This window comes from Rhinolophus sinicus, linkage group LG05 (genome assembly GCF_036562045.2).
Source record: "Rhinolophus sinicus isolate RSC01 linkage group LG05, ASM3656204v1, whole genome shotgun sequence".
NCBI lineage: Eukaryota > Metazoa > Chordata > Mammalia > Chiroptera > Rhinolophidae > Rhinolophus > Rhinolophus sinicus.
The window spans coordinates 131,009,148-131,030,172 of record NC_133755.1 but is presented as its reverse complement, the minus strand read 5'-3'; the positions used below and the strand labels follow the sequence as shown (position 1 = coordinate 131,030,172).

The window sequence follows — 21,025 nt, the reverse complement described above, 5'->3', positions numbered from 1 at the left end:
AATAACTGTGTTTAGTTTGACCAGAGAAAAATGGTAAATAGGGGACTTGTCAAGTAAGAAATTTTCAGTGCTCCTCTAGCCTTAATTAAATGGAGAGAATACTGATTCTTAATGACTAGTTGTTTCAAAATGTAGATTTTATTATTATTCAGGTATGGTGAGGCAAACAGATTAGGAGATGGTTGCTGCTGAAAAGATAGTTTGTTAGTTACAGTTCCCAAGAGGAGGGGGCACGGGAGCACCAGGGTTGTCAGGACAGGGAGGGAATGAGGGGGAACGAGGGCAAGAGCTTTTATTATGATTTCCAAGGGAAGGAACGGGTGAGGCTGGATAAACAAGTTTAGGACTGACTAGTTTTGTATAATTTCTGTGGGCTCTGGGCTATAGAGGCTTTCTCTAGTTGTCTGGTAACTGGCCCTGGTGTGATTAGGGCAGGTGGATAGAGCCCAACATTGGAGGTAGTTGGGGTGTGGGTTTTGGATTAGTTTGTTTGCATATGAAAGACACACTTAAGTTGTTTACTGTCTCTAGGAATTAGCTAGCTCTGGGAGAAGCCCTCCTTCTAGTGTTAGCAAGGCCCTAATTGTCAAAACATCAGAATAAAGACATGCTTAATACACTGGTAAGTAAGGAAATGTCTAGGTGGGAGATGGAAGAAATACCAATTTATATTACTCCAAGTTAAATATGCAATTGACCATATTCAAATGATATCACAACTCCTTTCTAACAACCTCTTATTGAAATGCCCCGTGATTCCTTCCCATCATACATGATCTCCTTTCACTGCAATGTATAATAGCTAATTTTATGTATTTTGGGTTTGTTTCTGGTGGTCTTTGGCTAGAGGGCATTGTCATAAGTCACTACTAGACCTTTCCAGCTTCCAAAATTGTGCTTCAAGTGTCACCTCACCCATTCTTTGTCTGTATAAGTGCATGCCTTTAGAAAAAAAAAAAACTTTCATTTTAGTGGTTTTGGAAAGGAGTAGAGGCACCCCGTAACCAGAAGTCTAACTTTTTTTCCTTAAAAAGAAAATCAGATATACTTAATTTGCATATAATAGTTTGCATGCAGTATATAATTTGCATACAACAAAATTAATCCTTTTTACAGTTTAATGAGTTTTGATAACATATAGTAATGTAGCCACCATCAAGATATAAAACATTTCCATTGCCCCAAAATATTTCCCCTTTGCAGTTAATCCCCTCCTCCATTCTCCATTTCCTGTACTCACTAATGTGATTCTTTTCCCTGTAGTTTTGCCTTCTCCAGGATAACAGTAAATGGAATTATATAGTATATAGCCTTTTGTCTCTGCCTCTTTGCCACTTAGCATAATGCTTTGAGATTCATCCATGCTGTTACATATATCAGTAGTTCATTCTAATTTCCTTTTTAATATTTTCAAAAATGTGGTATGATGCTTCTATATAAATATTGACTATATTATTTGGTAGATAATAAAATGGAATCTTACACATAAATTTATTATATTTTATGCAGAAAAGAAAGCAGAAGGGATTTATACTAATGCCAGGAAGCAGTTGCTCATTTCTGCTGTTCCAGCTATCCTAATTCTCCATCTTAAAAGGTTCCATCAGGTAAAAGTCCCTTTAGCAGCACTTTAGTAATTTTCATCATATGTTTTGCAGAGCCCTAAGTCTTGTAAAATACTGTCAAGGATGAATGTTAATGCATTTAAAAATTTGTCATATGGGATTTACTGCCTTTTGAGCCATAATAGCTTATAAGACTTTTCTAACTAAAATTGTTTAATTCACAATATTTGAAGATTTAGGTAGTAGGAACCCAAGTTGTATGTGTGTTTGTGTGTCAAAGGAAAATAAGGTTTAAGAACTCTTAAAAGCAGGGAGAGAGCAACGTACAGATAACTTTCTGAGCTCTCAAGATCCCAGTGAGAGGGGTGCGTAGGCTGGGCATGGTTGGCTAGGACTAAGTACAAAATGGGCTCTAAAGCAGGCTCCACCCTGTGGGCTCTGCAATGGGAGGGAACCAAAATATTTTTAGCGTGGCAGGTTTCTTTCCAATTATTTATAATTTTGTTCCAAGGTCTTGTCTCTCTCTCTCTCTCTCTCTTTCTTTCTTTCTTTCTTTCTTTTTTTTTTTTTTTGCATTTGATAAAATGATTTTAACCTTTCTCTGGAAGAATAAATAAGTGAAAATACCAAAACATTCTTGCAAAAGTTAAAAGGGATGATTTTTTGATACCTGTTTGAAAATAAAACTTTTTTAATAATTAAAACAATATGGTCAGAATTGTCAGTAAATAAAACATGAGTATAATTTAAAGCTCTTTTGTTATAATGAAAGACTCTGAAATCAGTTGGGAAGGAGGCTGTTGTTATTCAGTAAAGGATTTAGGAATAATAGCTGTGGGAGAAAATAAAGATTTAGAGCTTTCTTCTATACCATATATCAATACTATTTTCAGATAATTTTTTAAGATTGTATGAAACACATTATCAAAAGACTAGAAGAAAACTTAAATGAATATCAACCTGACCTCTGTATGGAAGATTTTCTAAGTATAAAAGCCAGAAAAGAAATCTCAAGAGAAAAGATTGAAAGCTTTGATTATATATCTTCAGTGTTTCAGGGAGGCCACAGAAGGGCAGGAAGAGATTTTTTTCTCTACAACCCTTCTCCCTATCCACAGAAAGATTAGGTTAAATTGTTGATTTTCTATAGCCATGGTTATAGAAACTCAGTGGAAATGAAATGGCCGTGGAGAGCAGAAGTGGATGTACAGTGTCCCATTACATCTGAACGCCTAGTGGAAAGTATGTAACTACAGTGACTCTGTGTGAACAAGATAGGGTCATGCAGCTCTGAGAAGCTAATCACATGATGTACCACAGTTCTTTTATATTTGGTACTTGCATCCCTATTTAGGAACAACTTACAGAAAGAATTCATGACCTTAAAGGGAAATATTTATGGACATCTTGGTCCCTTCTTGCTCTTAAGCTAAATGTAATGTCAGCAAAGCGGTATTCTCATTCCCAGGGACTGGGAATTACAGGGAGCAGACTCTGCTCCTAGTATTCTTAGCGTCCCTGAAAGCCTGTTTCTCTGTAGTAACTTTAGAGATGTATATTAGAAACAGCCACAACACTGAAAGGCAAATCTCACACAGAGATCTTTGTCATAAATATGGTAAATGATTACTATCATAAATATGCAAAGAACTCTTAAAAATCAATAAGAAAAATATCAAGACCCTAATAGAAAAATGGTAAAGAACATGAATTGACAGTTCATAGAAGAGAGAAAAGTTCCAAGAAAGTATGAAGAAAGGGGTCCATCCTTTCCTGCAAAAGAAAATGAGTGAGATTCCTTTTTGAACCTGTCAAATTGGCAAAGATATAGTAGTGCTGGCGAGGATGAAGTGAGATATAGGCACTTTTTTATGTTCCAGCAGTGGGCGTGTAAGTTGGTAATACCTGGAAAGAGATTTAATAATATATATCAAGAACACTAAGTAAAATTTTGAGTAAAACATAATTTTTAAACAAAGCTACTACTTTTGACTAAGTAATTCCACTTCTAAGAACCTATCGTGAGGAAATAGAGGTATACACAAAAATGTGTATCTCAGTCGTTCTAGCTCATGACAGATAGGAAGCCTAGTGGAACTGTTCAATGTGCTGGACGTCATATTTACATTATAATGACATGGGAAAAATACTTCTGATATCATTCAGTTAAAAGAAAACGGAAAAAAAAAGGCAGGAGACTGTATATGCGCCAACATAAGGCAAGGTATTTTCTAAAAATCATCCCATAGAAAAAGGGATTCAAGATGGTTACTAAACTTAATTGGGATGATCACTTTGTAAGGTATATAAATGTTTAATCACTATGTTGTACAGCTGAAACTAACATAATATTGTATGTCAACTATAAGTAAAAAATAAATTAAAAGATATTCATATTAAAGCCCTTTACAAAAATCTCTCCTGTTATGGGGTAATTTCTCAACAGCAAAGTACTGTTTGGGGAGGACACATTAGCCTGAAATGATCTCAGACAGTGTTAGTATCGGATGCTTATAGCGGTCACCTGGTGAGGAAAAAGGAGGCAAACAAACTAAATACAGATTAAATAATTACTCCTGGGATATGACCTCATAAGTTCACATCAGATATCATGTTATGTCTTCTAAACAATCACTTGAAAAAACAAATCAGTAAGTGGGTATATTTTGGTTAAAAAATACAATTTTTTTTCTTTAAAGGGAGATAGGAAACAGATCTATAGTAAAATTATGTTGTTGCAGTAAGCCATGAAATCTTGCACGAAAGGTTGCATCTATTAGTTTTCGTCTACCCAAATAATTCAGATTTAAGTATCTTCTGATTCCAATAGAGTTTCTATTTGTGGGTTTCCTATCCAATATCTTTAACAGTCTATCAGCTAGTTATTATTGTCATTACATAATGCAAAGCGTACTTTTTCCAAGTTTTGCCTTTAGAAATTAAAAATAGAGAAAGAAGTAGAGCTTATTTAAGAACATGAAGTGGGGGTGGCCTGTTAGCTCAATTGGTTAGAGCATGGTGCTGATACCACAAAGGTTGCCAGTTCAATCCCCCCATGGGCCACTGTGAGCTGTGTCCTCCTTAAAAAAAAACAAAAACATGAAGGTTCATTTTGATTTATTATATAATATTTAACATTTACTTTTGTTAATAAAATTATTTGAGTATTCAGGCTGTTTTCTATTAATGAATGAATATCACTGAATTTTAGAACTGAAAAGAATCTAATCTAATGTATTTTACTCATTTTCTGTCTCTAGATGAGGTCGCCTGGAGCCAAGTTAACTATTATCTAGTCATGGAGTCAGACCTAGGACACCAGCCTCCTGACTCTTTAGTTGAATACCTTTCAGGACGGCATGTGTATCAGTAGCTTAGCTTTTATCACATTGAATTTGTTTTTTCCCTTAGTGTTGAAAAGCCACAGTGAAAGTAATTATTTCCATATTGTTTGTGGTAAAAATGCTCATATAAATGAAAGATCTTTGTATTAAGAGTTTATGAAACCTAATGAAAAATTTAGTCATATATACATTTTTAACTATTCATTAGTCTTTTTTTCATATCTATGAAAAAAATAACTTCTAGGATTCCTCTTTTAATTTTAATTAACAAACATGATTTAGATTGTTGCACTAATTTTTGTGTGTGTGTGTCTTTTTAAGGCTGGATTGAGTCTTCGCAAAGTAAACAGACATGTAGATTTTCCACTTATGCTTGATTTAGCACCATTCTGTTCTGCTACTTGTAAGGTACAGTATATAATTAGGATTTTTAATTGACTTGCAAATAGTATGTTTAAAAGATTCCTATAATTGTTTATTATGCCATGCCTTTCTTAACTTCCTTTTTTTTGAAAATACGCTTCTCGTCTGAAAGGGAATTTTATAGTTAGTAAAGTTAAATCAGTAACATGTGGAACATTTAACACACTGAATATGACTTTTGTCCTCTGGGAGATATTAATAGATAAAAGGTGTCCAAAGCATAAGACCTGGTGGTCATGAAGATTAAAGCCGCTTGTAAATGCTGCTAGAAGCAGATAATTGCTGAGAGAAGTGAGCAGAATTTGTGCCCTCTCCAGTTCCTTGTGAATGATATGCTTAAGTGACAGTAATTTTAGCATTTGTAGAGTTCTTTCTTTTACAAATCAATATTCTAGTGCATTGGTTTTCATTCCACTGCATGTACACTACTGAGGATAGTGTACTTGGTAGCTGAGTATAATACTTTAAAATTGCTAATACTTTAAAAATTAGCTATAGAAAGCAAACTGATTTATAATTGCTTGTACTTACATGTAAAAACTGTGTAGGTGAAATCGATGACTTTGTCTTCCTTGAGGGAACCAGCTATGGGGTAACATTGTCCTGTTCATGATTACTGGTTAACAGTCTAGGTTTTCTGGTATATAAGAGAATGCTTATTGAACTTAATATTTTCAATACATTGGTCAATCAAAACAAAAATATCTTAAATGCAATTTTTTTGTGAATCCATTCATTTGCTATGGAATACCAGCACTATCTGTCAATTATTAACAGTATTCATAGAATTTGGTAATGTGGTAAACAATGAAATTTAACAAGCTCTGTAGTAAATTTATGAAAATATATTGTTAAAAGTACCTGTTACAGAGACTTTCCAACATAGACAAAAGTAGACAGAGCCATACAATGAACCTCTAGCACCCAGCACCTAGCCCTAAGACCATAGATACCCGGCCAGTCCTGTGCCATCCAAATGCTTATTCATATACTTCCTCCTTCCATATTATTTTGAAGCAAATACTAGGCATCATTTCACTCATAAATATTTCACTATGTATTTCTAAAAAATAAGAACACTCCTACCCTTTTTAATATACCCACAATACCACTTTCACACTAAAGAAAATTAACACTTTCTTCATATCATCTAGTGTATATATTTCCAGTTGTCTCATATATGAAAACTTTTAAATGAATTAGTATCCAGATAAGGACTACACATTATGATTAAGTAATGTCTTTTAGTCACTTTTAATATGGAGGTGCCAAAAAAAATTTATACAAGTGGACACTCTGGTCAATGTTGCTCAAGCAGTAGTTCGCCGTAATCAGAAGTGTCTGGATGCTGATGGTAACCACTTTGAGCACCTCTTGTAATTGCAGAAGTCAAATGTGACTTGTATTCATCTTTTGTTATTGGTGTATATTGAGTGTTATAATTTTAATAGTTCTTTACTTTCTTAAAATGTGTATACATTTCTTTGGCTCCCTCTGTATATCGTTCCCCTCTCCCATCTCTCTCCTCTTCTCTTCCCCCCCTTGTAATTTATTTGTTGAAGAAACTGGGTCACCATTCTGGTAGTATCCCATAATTTAGATTTTTTTTTCTTTTAAATTTTATTGGGGAAGGGGAACAGGACTTTATTGGGGAACAGTGTGTACTTCCAGGATTTTTCTTCTTTGTCCAAGTCAAGTTGTTGTCCTTTCCGTCTTAGTTGTGGAGGGTGCAGCTCACCTCCAGGTCCAGTTGCCGTTGCTAGTTGCAGGGGATGCAGCCTGCCATCCCCTGTGGGAGTCGAACCGGCAACCTTGTGGTTGAGAGGACACACTCCAACCAACTGAGCCATCTGGGAGCTCAGCGGCAGCTCAGCTCAAGGTGCCGGGTTCAATCATTAGTTGCAGGGGGCGGAGCCCACCATCCCTTGCAGGACTCGAGGAGTTGAACCGGCAACCTTGTGGTTGAGAGCCCACTGGCCCATGTGGGAATTGAACCGGCAGTCTTCGGAGTTAGGAGCGTGGAGCTCCAACCACCTGAGCCACTGGGCCGGCCCTCATAATTTAGATTTTGATGATTGTTCCTCTATCCTTTTTGTTTCCTACAAATAGGTAGTTGGATAGTTGGATCTGGAGCAGCTTTTACAGATTCAAGTTTGATGTTCCTTTTTAATTTTTTTCTGGTAAGGTTATTTCATAGGGAGTATTCTATTCTTTCATCAGGTGGCACAGCATGCCAGTTATCTATCTTTTTGTGATAGCAGCCAATGATGCTCAGTGCTAGATTCATGAGTTTATTAAGAATTACACATACGATGCAATATATAGATGATCTATTATAGAATTGTACACTTGAAACATATAATTTTACTAACCAATGTCACCCCAATAAATTTAACAAAAACTGAAAAAACAAAAAAAAGAATTACAGAATGGTGATATTCTAATTGTCATTCCTTCTTTATTTATTCACTAGAATACTTTTATATAAAGAAATTCTTTTCATATATTTAGTTCCTCTATGGTGTAATTGTTGTAGAAGAGATAGGATAAATGCTCGATTCTTTCCCTGCCTCCTGTTTGTTTTTTTTTAATTTATTTTTTAAATTTATTGGGGTGACAATTGTTAGTAAAATTACATAGATTTCAGGTGTACAATTCTGTATTACATCATCTATAAATCCCATTGTGTGTTCATCACCCAGAGTCAGTTCTCCTTCCATCACCATATATTTGATCCCCCTTACCCTCATCTCCCACCCCCCACCCCCTTTACCCTCTGGTAACCACTAAACTATTGTCTGTGTCTATGAGTTTCTGTTTCTCACTTGTTTGTCTTGTTCTTTTGTTGTTTTTGGTTTATATACCACATATCAGTGAAATCACATGGTTCTCTGCTTTTTCTATCTGACTTATTTCGCTCAGCATTACACTCTCAAGATCCATCCATGTTGTCACAAATGTTCCTATATCATCTTTTCTTACCGCCGAATAGTGTTCCATTGTGTATATATACCACAACTTCTTTATCCATTCATCTATCGAAGGACATTTTGGATGTTTCCATCCCTGCCTCCTCTTTAAACCAGTTTTCAGCATAATGAATTGATTTACTAGCATCCTTAGGCTGATCAATTAATTTTTCATTATGAATTCATGGATTTAAACACATTAGATATGCTTCAGTTTATTACACTACTTTTTTTTTTCTTTTTAAACTTTTAAATTTTATTTTAAATGTGTTTTTCCAGGACCCATCAGCTGCAAGTCAAATAGTTGTTTCACTCTAACTGTGGAGGGCGCAGCTCACAGTGGCCCATGTGGGGATTAAACCAGCAACCTTGTTGTTAAGAGCACCGCGCTCCAACCAACTGAGCAACCAGCCACCCCTATACTTCTCTTCTTATTCGTGTTCTAATGTATTAGTCTAATGCAGGGGTGTCCAAACTTTTTTCAACGTTTTTCACCAAGGGCCATATGCGGTAAAATACACAAACAGCCGGGCCACTCACTCGAGGTGAAGTACATATTGCCTCACCTGGTTTATTTAAGTAAACTAAATATATTTTTGGAATTTGCTGCGGGCCAATAAAAAATGGATTGCGGTCCATAGTTGGCCCATGGGCCGCAGTTTGGACACCCCTGGTCTAATGTGTCTATAGTTGGCTACTGAAAGCCACTTTAAGTTGGCTCCTGGGTTCTTTTGACATGACCCTCGTGGTTTCTCTCTGAATGATTATACTACCAACTGGATATATTCTTCACTTGTTTAATTTTTTAATTTCTATTTTTAGGGATGATTATTTTCAATTTAAATTTTTAACACTTTGTAAGCGGGCATTTTCCCGCCAAATCGCGTCGTAACGCGGGGCTTTTTTGACATTTTCTCGCCAAAATTAGACTTTCCGTAAAATATTCATATCTTTCGATCTATTTGATATTTTTCTATGAAACTTTCAGTGTTTTAGTTTAAAAAGAGGTCTCTATTTATTTACTTTGCAAATTTTTTGCCAGTTCCAACTAGAGGCGATATGACGAGTTTACTCGTTTCCCGCAAAAAATGTGTTAAAATTTTGTTTAATAATTATGTAACATTTTTATGGGCTTAAAACAACATCCATTTATTTGTTTTTTATTTTAAAAAATTCTAAAATTACAGTTGACATACAATGTTATATTGGTTTTAGGTGTACAAGATAGTGATCAGACATTTGTGTAACTTACGAAGCAATCACCCCATAAGTCTAGTGCCCATCTGACACCATACATAGTTATTATAATATTATTGACTATACTCCCTATGCTGTACCCTACCTCCCCATGACTGTTTTTATAACTGGCCATTTGCACATCTTAATCTCTTCCCCTTTTCACCCATCTGCCCACCCCCCCTCCCATCTGGCAACCACCAGTTTGTTCTCTGCATTTATGAATTTGTTTCTGTTTTGTTTTCTCATTTATTTTGTTTTTTAGATTCCATACATAAGTGAAATCATGGTATCTGGCCTTCTCTGTCTGACTTATTTCACTTAGCATAATACCCTCTAGGTCCCATCTGTGTTGTTGCAAATGGCAAGATTTCACTCTCTGTGGCTCAGTAATATTCCATTGTATATATATTTACCACTCTTGTTTATCCTTTCCTCTATTGATGGACACTTAGGTTGCTTTCATATCTTGGCTATTGTAAATAATGCTGCAGTGAACAGAGATGCGTATGTTTTTTCGAATTAGTGTTTTGGGTTTCTTTGGATAAATACCCAGAAGTGGAATTGCTGCATTATTCTTTGTCTCATTTATAGCCTTTGTTTTAAAGTCTATTTAGTCTGATACAAGTATTGCTACCCTTTGCTTCTTTGTTGTTGTTGTTTATATTTGCATGAAATACCTTTTTTCATCCTTTTATTTTCAGTCTGTGTGTGGTGTTTTCCATCTCAAATGGGTCCCTTGTAGGCAGCATGTGTACGTGTCTTGTTTTCTTACCCATTCAGCCACGCTGTGTCTTTTGATTGGAACATATAATCTATTTACATTTAAAGTAATTATTGCTAGGTATGTAGTTAATGCAATTTTATTCATGTTTTGACTTTTTTTTCCTTAAAGAAATCCCTTTAACATTTCTTGTAATACTGGTTTGGTTTGATGCACTCCTTTAGCTTTTTTTGTCTAGGAATAAATATTTGCATAGTTACAAAGTCAAATATATCAAAGGTACAAAGCAAGGTAAATTTAAACAAGTGTAGCTTTTCTCCATGTCTTTTCCACCTGTTTCCTCCCTCCCTTTATAGATGACCATTGTTAAAAATAATGTTTTTTGTATTATTTTTTTAAATATGTAAGCAGATAGATATGTATATATATGTGCATCTCCCCTCTTAAATAACCATAGTTTATAATATGTATCCTTTTTTCTACCTTATTCTTATCATTATATCCTGGAGGTCATTTTATCACAGTATGTAGAGGTAACCTGCACTCCATTTTTTAAGCAGCATAATACTCTGTTGTATAGATGCATCATACTGTGTTTCCCTGAAAATAAGACCTAGCCAGACAATCAGCTATAATGCGTCTTTTGGAGCAAATATTAATATAAGACCCGGTCTTATTTTACTATAACATAAGACCAGGTCTTTATAATCTAAAATAAAATATAATTAAATAATATAAATAATATATGTAATATAATGTAATACCGGGTCTTATATTAATTTTTGCTCCAAAAGACGCATTAGAGCTGATTGTCCGGCTAGGTCTTACTTTCAGGGAAACACGGTAATATATTCAAGCAGTCTCCAAATTATGGACATTTGGGTCTATTCCAATTTTGTGATATTACAAATAATTGTGCAGTTGGTAGTCTGGTGCATGTGTTTTTATATTTTGCTTATGTACCTGTGAGATAGAGTCCTAAAAATAGGATTGATAAATCCATGAGTAATACATATGTAATTTAGCTAGATAACATGAAATATTCCAGCATAGGGGTTGTACCCCCTTGCATTGCCATATGTAGTGTGTGTGATTATTCTTTTCCTCGTAGCCCAGCCAACAGAGGGTTTTGTCAAACTTTTGCATTTTGCCTAATATGGTGGAAAGGTGTCTCCGTATAGTTTTAATACGCATTTCTCTTATGTTAAGTACGATGTACATTTGACTTAATGTTCCTTACAATATTTCACTAAATATTACTAATTTGATTTTTTGTTTTTGTTTTTTCTAAAGAATGTAAGTGCAGGAGAGAAAGTTCTCTACGGTCTGTATGGCATAGTGGAACACAGTGGCTCAATGAGAGGCGGTCACTACACCGCATATGTGAAAGTGAGAACACCCTCCAGGAAATTATTGGAACATATCACTGGAAAGAAAAATGTACCTGGTATGCTATCCTAAGTTTACTTTATTCTTAAAAACAAATGAATTCATTCTTCCTTTTCTGGAAGAGGTAAGTTATTTCATGGATAACGCCACTGGATTCACTTTGTTAATGTTAAGTGAGAAATATGTTTAGGAGTACTTAGATAATCTTAAAGAATCTTAAATATAATAAGACTGTATGTACCCTTCTAGCTAATGTGAAGTGACACAGTTTTTCAAGGTGTTAAATCATTATGTATTGCAGTAGAGTAGCATTTTATTTAACAATCCCCAAAGTTTTTGAAGACATACCAGGTCCTCAGAATAGAGTTAGAGTTGAAAATTTGCTGACTTTGCTTATGGATCAGCAAACCAACTTTTTTTTTTCACTTTTAGTGAAAATGATTTTTTCCCTAAAATAGTAAATATTTATAGATAGCTAAATGAAATGATACTAACATTAATACTTTGATAAAGTTAGTTCATTTTGGAAGATTGTATGGCAAGAAGAAACAGACTTGCGCAGTAAGATTTAGCATTAGATAACTACAGTTTGTGATGAATGTGTTGTTTCTTATAATGTAAAGTAAGAACATACTGATTGTAAAATTCTACTTATTTTTGTTTTCTTAGGTTTGAAAGAACCTGATAGTGAATCAGCAGGCCAGTGGGTCCATGTTAGTGACACATATGTGCAGGTGGTTTCAGAATCAAGAGCACTTAGTGCACAAGCATACCTTCTTTTTTATGAAAGAATATTTTAATTATGAATTAAGGGTAATGATTGTTTAGATCACTTTTATTTAAATGCTGCAATGATAACCATAATATGCAATGTGCCTTTGTAGTCTTTTCTCTTCTGTAAGAATAGCATGTCCCTCAAATGCTCCTGAACATTTTTACCATTTTGGTGAAACCTTTTAAAGTAAATTTACTCGATGATTTCAAATTTATATTCTTAAAATAATTGTAAATACATCTTTAAAAAGAGTATTTATCCTGGAACAAAACCAGAATTTACAGTAGTAGGGGAAACCCCTTTATGATGTGGCTTATTATTGCAAGCATTCAGAAATGATGCTGGCTAAATCAGATCATTCCTTAAAACAGTGTTTCCCAATATAAGTCACATACCACCTTTCTGATCTCATATGTATATATTTGTCCCTTGTGCCATTATTTACTTATTTTTAACCTTATATTTTAGCCTTTTTTTTAACCGTAGCCCTGTTTTGAGCATATTCCACATTTTATGTGCCAGTTGTATTTTTTCTAATAAACATTAAAATAAATATATAACTATTAAAGACATATATTCCATCCATGTAGCACACCACTTAAAATCATCTCAGGGCTATCCATGGTGTATGTATAGTGCTATGTGGGAAACATTGCTCTCACATATACGTATAACTGGCATAGTGACCTGGTCATCTTGTGTTTGATTCAGCCATTTAAAAAGGTATTAATGTAAATTTAGTAATATGGGTTTACAAATAATAATTTGATTACGTAGATTATTGCTTTGCAGTTTTGAGAACTAGAAAAACAGGAAATATTTCATCAACATATTATTTGTAACCTGTTCATGGTGGAGTTAAAGATAATTTTCAAGTGATTAGCCAAGGTCAAACTATAATTATAACATGCAATAAACAATTAAAATAGAATTGTAACATGCAGAATTGGTAAATAGAAGTTATTAATCCATATGAGACCTTTGAAATATAAATTACCATATTAAAAATTTTAAATGACGAGAATTATATTCTTATTATACTTAACAGGGAAATATAACACATTTTTTAGTTCTGTAGATGGGTAAATATTAATCATGGTACTTTTGGGTTTTGAGATCACTTTTTAACGAGCATCATTAATAAGTTCAGGTGTGTTTAGCTTTTATTTTCATGGGGCATAATGTTGGAAAATATTACTCTTACTTAGACTTAAATTTTAAAAAAATAACGGCTACTTTGATGTTATTGAATCAAAACACCTAATTTCATAGTTCAAGCATCCTAATCATTAGTGCCACTGAATGATACTACAGGCAGATGCTGGATATGTGTCTAGTCCCAGATTATTCTCCACTTGGGAAGGAAGGATAAGAATAGTGGCTGGATATAATTGTGGAAATATTTACCAAGACTCTGACCCTTCTTAACATATAAGTAGATATAACATTATAAGTATATATAACATAAAACATGTTGTATATACTTATATAACATATATGGTGTATATACTTATATGTTATAGCAGTGCTGCCTTTTAATATATGGATTAATGGAATTGTGATTAGTGTTAAAGATGGTAATATTGTACAAAATGCAGAGTTTAAAAAATGTCATGGCACAAATTCTATTTTTAAGCTGTTTCAATTTCAATAGTAATATTTCTCTTGATTTTTAACAGTGAAATAATGGAGAAATGTATCTTTATAAGTTAATCTGCAAACTCAAGTTGTATGTCCTATAAGAGGTAGTTTAAGCAGTGTTTAATGTTTTCTGTTTGTTTCATGGATAGATGGACACAGAGAGAGAAAGAGAGAGAAAGGGGAGGGAAAGAAACAGGAGCATTCTTTTCTATTGCCTTTTGGCTTATCCCTTATACAGTTAAAGACAGAGCTTGTGAGTGACAGGTGAGGGCAAGAGTCAACGAAAGTGCCTCGTTCCTCTCTTCATTGATAGGATGCCAGGAAGTACACCAGTGCTGCATTTATCAAATAGGAGATTTTTGAAGCTTTATTCTGCGTATCAGTTAAGATTCACGTTTCATTGAGTGACTGATATATTATAGCTTCAGAACATTACCTCAGTAGTGAAGTACTGCAGTAGTTTTTATGCTTAACTTCACATTTATTCATTTAGTATATATTTATTGAACACCTGCTATGGGTCAGGCACTCTGCTGACACTATTTTAACCTGTTTTAAAGTGGAGAGGCCTAAATAAGCTTTAGACATTATCCCAGAAGTAACATACATATAAGATACTTTTATTTTCATTTCCATAATGTCAAATGAGCTAATTGTAAAATCTGTTTTTCTATGGCCTAGAGTTTATGAGTGCTTTTTCTGCTGGTAATGGAATAAATTTTATTTTGATACTAAGAGTTTTCTAAAGATAGCTTTTGGGATAGAGGAAGTATGTTAAATTACACATGGGTCTACATTTAAATTTGTTTTTATTTTGACAATTTCCAAAGCACATTTGCAGGGGTACTAAATTGTGAAACTATTGTAATAACAATAGTTTCCAGATGACCTCAGGAAACAGTACAAATAAGTGAGAATGTTTACAGATCCTCAAAACAATGACCAGTGTTTGGCTGAATGAATTTAAAAGTAAAACAGAGAAGTTTCACTAGCTTTATTTTGAAAGTGGTTTACAGGGTATGTCTAACCCATTTCCCCCAGTTTTTCCATATTTAAAATGATAAAATTTTGATTATGTGCCAATTATGTGAATATTTTGAACATAACCAAGTTTATGTCTATAAGATTTGTTGTTCAGTGTTCTTAAAATTGATATGAAGACCACCTTTTTGGGTGGCTAAGGAAAGTGCTAGTTGGTGTCAGTTCTAAGAGTAGTTAGTTGATACTTGTTTTCTGATTTTTAAATGTGCCAACAGAGCTATTTTACTATATAATATTTAATAGCTTTTAGCTCGCATGTATGATGATTTTACTAAATGATTTTATACAGTAGCTTAATAAAATTTCCTGAAGATTAAGCTGTGAAATTTTTCACCTTCATTTAATTTTTGTAGTATAAAGTCACATCCAGCCTACTTCATATTCATATTCATAATTTATTTGTCTGCATGTTATCTGATAAATAAGCCTACACCAAATATGTTATGTGCAATAAAACTGAGCCTTTATATATTATCTAGTGCATTAGGAAAGACTATTTTTAGATGTTTAAAATGTTCATGTAGAAATCATCGATTCAATTCTGTTTAAAAGATAGATGACTATATTTTTAGTTTTGAGTAACATTGGTTAATATATCATTCCTACTGTTTTATCTTTACTTTTTGCAGTGTTTTTAGAAAATAGCTATGTAACTTATTGAGCATTATTTTCATGTTCCTGTATAAATATGCATAATAAATACTAAATTCTTATTTACTTTGTTTCAAGATTGCTCCTGGAGTTTTTTCAGTGCACATTATTGACGGAATATTTTATCTATTAACACTGTAGTTACTTAGTTATATTGAAAATAACCTTCATATTTTATAAATTCATTATTTCAGAATAAAATATCATATAATGGGCCATTTTTACTCAGATTTCAGTATCTACCAAGGGCGAGTCTTCATCCTTTCAGATTTTTCTCAAAATGTTTGAGTTATTCAGGCAGGATAATTAGTTCATTAGGAAATATTACCTACTTGTTTTGTATTTAACCATTTGGGCTCATGTAGCTCTTTGAGATTATGATGAAAGTTATAGACCATCTCTCATTTGTTCAATAAGTATTTATTGAATACCTGCTGTGGGACAAGCATTGGGAGTACAGCACTGAACACAAGAGACAGAAATCCCTCTAAGAAGTGAGGAAATAGACATTATAGGAAGTGAAGAGTAAAGAAAAGATGTATCAAATGGTAAGTGATGTAGAGAAAAATGAAGCAACATTACCCACAGAGCCATGTGGGTATTAAAGTCCAGCGGATGACAGCTATTCTAGGGAGAAAGGTGTGATATTAGTCCTGATAGTCTCAAAGGGAAGCTATGAGTGTTGGGGCAAGAGGAGGGTTTTCATTTGGGGCCCTCTCTTCACTCCTGCTAGTGGCAATATAGAAGCTGGAAAGAAAAACCTTGACATTTATGTCTTCTCAGAAAAATATATGCACCGGACTTTTATATGTAATTTCAGAGGTTTGTGAACCCCCTGAAGACTATTTCATACATTTTAAAAGTTGTACTCAAGCAGAAATATCCAAAATGTTTGAATTCCCATAGGTATATTGATAGGATAGTTATGCTGCCAGAACAACTCCACATCTCAGTGACTTAACACAACAAAAGTCTATTTCTTTCTCACCCAAAGTCCACTGTAAGTCTGGGCAATCTGTAAAGCCAACTATTTTGCAACTGGTAACTGTAATACTGGCTGACTGTGGCTCTATCATTTCAAACACCAGGCATCCCCATTATGGCAGGGAAAGTGAGCATGAAAAGGTTTTGCACCACCAATTAAATTCTTCACCTTGGATGTGTCACTCACAGCCCATTGGCCAGAAGTAGTCACATCAGAAGTAGTCACATGTGCCTGTCTAATTGCAAATAGGGGTGGGTAGGAGAGAGTCTACCAGTTTCAGAAAAAAAGAATGGGATATGTGAGTACGCTAGAAGTCTGTCAAATTCTACCCTGTGGTCACCAAATACTCAGCTCACTCTTCTTGCTACAAATGGAACACAGTGACTCCCTTTTCAATGGATACAGCACCAAGTCCCCTCCAAGCAGTTTTATTTTCCAAGACCAGGCTCTTTAGGAGTGCTATGTCAGGTCTGGATGTTGCTCCTACTGGTCTGGCTACCCAGGAAACAAAAGGATATATTCTGTTTTCTATACTTACTGTAGAGTGGTGGAACCATAACCACAATAGATATTCTCATTCAGAAAGAGGAAGAAGAATGGAAATATTGTCAGGGTCTCTCATCCTGGGCATGGGGAATATTTGTGGGTAGACCTTAGTTCTGTGGGAATTCCCATCTCCATCATTCTCTGTGACCTCGGACGCCACCTTCTGGAAGGATCTTCTTTTATTATCCTCTTTGGCTACATTTAAATGGCTGTTGAACATGCCATCCTTGGGAACTGCACAGTTTTTTTGCAGTCTGTTTCCTAGATAATTAGGGGCTGAAGTTGTTTTTTTTGTTTTTTTTTTCCTTCAAGTTGAGACTAGTCACAAGTTCTTTTAACCAGGGTTTATAGTTTCTTTTTCAGTACAACTCTTAAAAACTTAATGGGCCTTTTATCTGTTTCCAATCAGATTTACATACCAGTGATCACACCATTTTTTTTTTTTAAGACAAGTAATTCTTGGGTTGGCTATATTTCTCTGATTTCATACCTCTCTCTCCTGACTTTATGTCAGGTATTTTCTGTGTAAGTTTTGATGGGAGAGCCATTTTCTTAACCACATTTTCATACTCAGGCATTTTTTTTCCAAGATAAATATGAAGTCTACACCCTTAGTTATGATCTTTGTTGCAAGGCTGAGTTTTAATAATCCTTATCACTTAAAGGCTTTCTCTAGTTTATCTCCTACTGTTTGGAGTTGAAAAACACAACCAAGTGAAGCTCAGAATTTTTGATCACCTCTATTATGTTGTTTCAGCTTTTACAAATCAACCATTCCTTTTTGAGTGCCACTCTTTATTATACTTGGCCAAATGCATCCAATAGAACCCAACACACACTGTCTTATTTTTCAACCTCTTCCCCTAGTTCGAAATTCATTAGGTACATTTTCTTCATCCCAGGTTATCGTAGGTAAGAGATGTATCAAATGTTTTACTGCTACATAATGTGAAGTGCCATGTTTCTAGCCTCCAATATTAGTTTCCTATGTATGGCAACCAACCTCTAAGCTAGTTCCATACATTTTTGGTTCTCTGTGCAGCACCCAACTCCCATTATCATTATCTGTATTTGTCAGTATAGGTTAGACTAATGCTGTTTTAACAAATGACTCCAGAATCCCAGCAGCTTATTCTATGGTCATTGTAAAGTCTTTCACCAGTTTGGTGCTCTTTCTAGCCACTCTTTCCCATGAAGCAACTCAGTGATCCAGTCTGACAGAGAATTTACCAACCTGCAGCCGCATTATCTGAAACGTGGCCTTCTTGGTTAATGTGACAATGCTTCAGGTCTTGGAAGCTTAGGTCCAGAAATGAAGTGTCACTTAACCCACAGTTCATGGCCAGAACTAATTCACAAAGTCCTCCCTAACTTTAAGAGGGCTTAGAAAAAGGCCATCTTCTCTGCTTCTGTGTGCTATGTCTGTGGAGAATCATATTGGCAAACACTAATAATGTCTACTACAACATACAAATGAATTAAGTGCAGAAGCAGTACGGTAGTTTGAGTCACAAAAGATTTTAGGTAAGACTATGCTAGTCACTGAACATTATCCAATGTGGTCTAAGTGGCCATTACCTGTATAAAGCGCAGTTTGGTTAATTGTTAATTAATGTAGGTATTATTTTGTATCCTCATAACTTCTTTAGGCCAGATATACTTTTTAGGAGATGCTTGACAATATTAAGAGTTGTATTTGTAATAATATGCTTGTATAATATTAGTTTTAAATAATTTTTTATCCTTAATTATATTTTTTGTTGTGGGAAAATATTATGAAATTTACCAGTTTAACCATTTTAGGTGTACAATTCAGTTGCATTATGTACATTCATAGTGTTTTGTACAAACACCATTCTATTGCTGGAACCCTTTTCTCATTGCAAACAGAAACTCTACCCATTAAAAACTAACTCCCCATTCCTGGGAACTTTTCTTTCAATCCCCAGCAACTGTTACTATACTTTCTGTCTCTATGAATTTGCCTGTCCTACGTACCTCATATTATACAATATTTGTCGTTTTGTGTCTGTCTTGTTTCACTTAGCACAATCTTTCAAGGTTGATCCACGTTGTAGCATGTATCATCCTTTTTAAGGCTAATAATAGTCTAGTGAATGTAGATACCATAGCTTTAAATAATTTTTCTTCAATTTTAAGATGGATGTGATATGGAACTTAATAACACTGTACAGGTTCAAATCTTGAGAAGCAAGAATATTTCCTTATTCTGTATCTTTTTCACATCTCATTTAACCTCTTTCCATTTTACCTTGAGAATAACTTGTTTCCATAATAATGCAAAGTACTAACTTGAACATAACCCTCCCTTTGAATTTTCTACTTCAACCACTCTGCAAATAGGGTTACTTAATTTACAAATTCCACTGTTGGTAGTCATAAAACAGACTGCCAAGACTGAAAGATGTGGCTGCTAAGTACTTTCTGATCAAGGTGCAGAATGACCAGACTTCAGCAGTTCATGTACAAGACAGCTGCTCAGACTCTTGAACAAAAACATTCTGAGAAAGTTTGGTCCTGAAATGTGTGCCTGATGTATCCTTCAGATAACATTACAGGGAAATGCTAGATGATAGTTCTGTGGGAAAGGGAAATAGGGCTGTAAAACTCGTTTCCTGGTTTGGCAATGATTGCTTAGAGTGTCCCATTAAACTGGCACAAGGAACAAAATTTGGCAATGGGTTTCCAAAATGATTGGCATGTGTCAAAGTCATTGTTCAAAACATTAATTCAATCATTTGACAAATACAAAAAATTCTGTGGGCTAATCAGTGTGCTAGCCAGTTGAAGACAGGAGATGGAAAAAAAAAAATACCCCAAACCCTATCAGAACATCGCTTCAACTTTACTCTAGGGAAACAAACAATTACAAGATGAGTATAGGAAGTAGGAACATATGAAAGACACTAGGGCAATCACATTTCACAAAGAATGTTTCTCTGATTAGAATGTTTCTCAGAGAAGTAAACTTGAAAATCAGGCCTTTTGCAAAAAACTTGTAAAATGAAAACCACACCAGCAAAATCAGAGATTACCATTGATAACGTGTGTGTCCAATTTTTGTTCCATAAAATGATTTAAAAAATCATTAGACTCTTGTGTGGTTTTATGTGTGCACTCGAAGTGGAAATTAGGGAAAAGGTCAAAGGAATGGAATTTCCTTTTGCCTCCAGGAGTATCTTCTTGCACTCACACCATGGTGTTGTTGCCAGGTAAATTAGGGAACATTTCTCTCAAGATGAGGTGTTATTTCAAGGGCCATTTGGATTTGAAGACCAGCAGATCTTTACCTATTGAGGGTTTTCTTCTAATGCTAGGAGTATCTGAGTTTGAAGTGTTGTATTAAGGAAGACTGAATTTTATGCAAACGGCATCTAGATTCTCACATCTATATTTATCTTATCCATCTAGATGTATTCTATTTCCACTGTAACTTGCGATTTCTTTTGCACAATTCCCAGTGAAATAATGTAGATAACTTGGTGCACTTCACTCACACTAAAGTTTCATGTTACATTCTAAGAAGGCACTTTCCAAGATTTAGTTAAGAAATAAATACTATACCTTTGGAAAATGTTTGTTTTCCTTATAACTTGTAGATCCTAGCCTGGAAATCGATACTTCTCATACTTGAACACTTTCATATCAAAATATGATGGAATCAAACTATTCTATTTGAAGAAGTGCATTGCATAAGCCCTTTCTGGAGGCCATC

General features: G+C 34.5%; 1 protein-coding gene across 2 annotated transcripts in view; it reads left to right on the top strand.

Moving 5' to 3' along the window:
• The window catches only part of USP45 (ubiquitin specific peptidase 45), a 66,230-nt gene extending 50,406 nt beyond the window's left edge, over nt 1-15,824 (top strand). For both annotated transcript variants that reach the window (XM_074333330.1, XM_074333331.1), the window contains exons 15-18: nt 1,510-1,607; nt 5,231-5,317; nt 11,555-11,708; nt 12,320-15,824. In XM_074333330.1, coding sequence (XP_074189431.1) covers nt 1,510-1,607; nt 5,231-5,317; nt 11,555-11,708; nt 12,320-12,450 — 470 coding nt within the window. In that variant the 3' untranslated portion in view covers nt 12,451-15,824. The remainder of the gene's footprint in view (nt 1-1,509; nt 1,608-5,230; nt 5,318-11,554; nt 11,709-12,319) is intronic.
• The last annotated feature ends 5,201 nt before the right edge of the window (nt 15,825-21,025 follow it).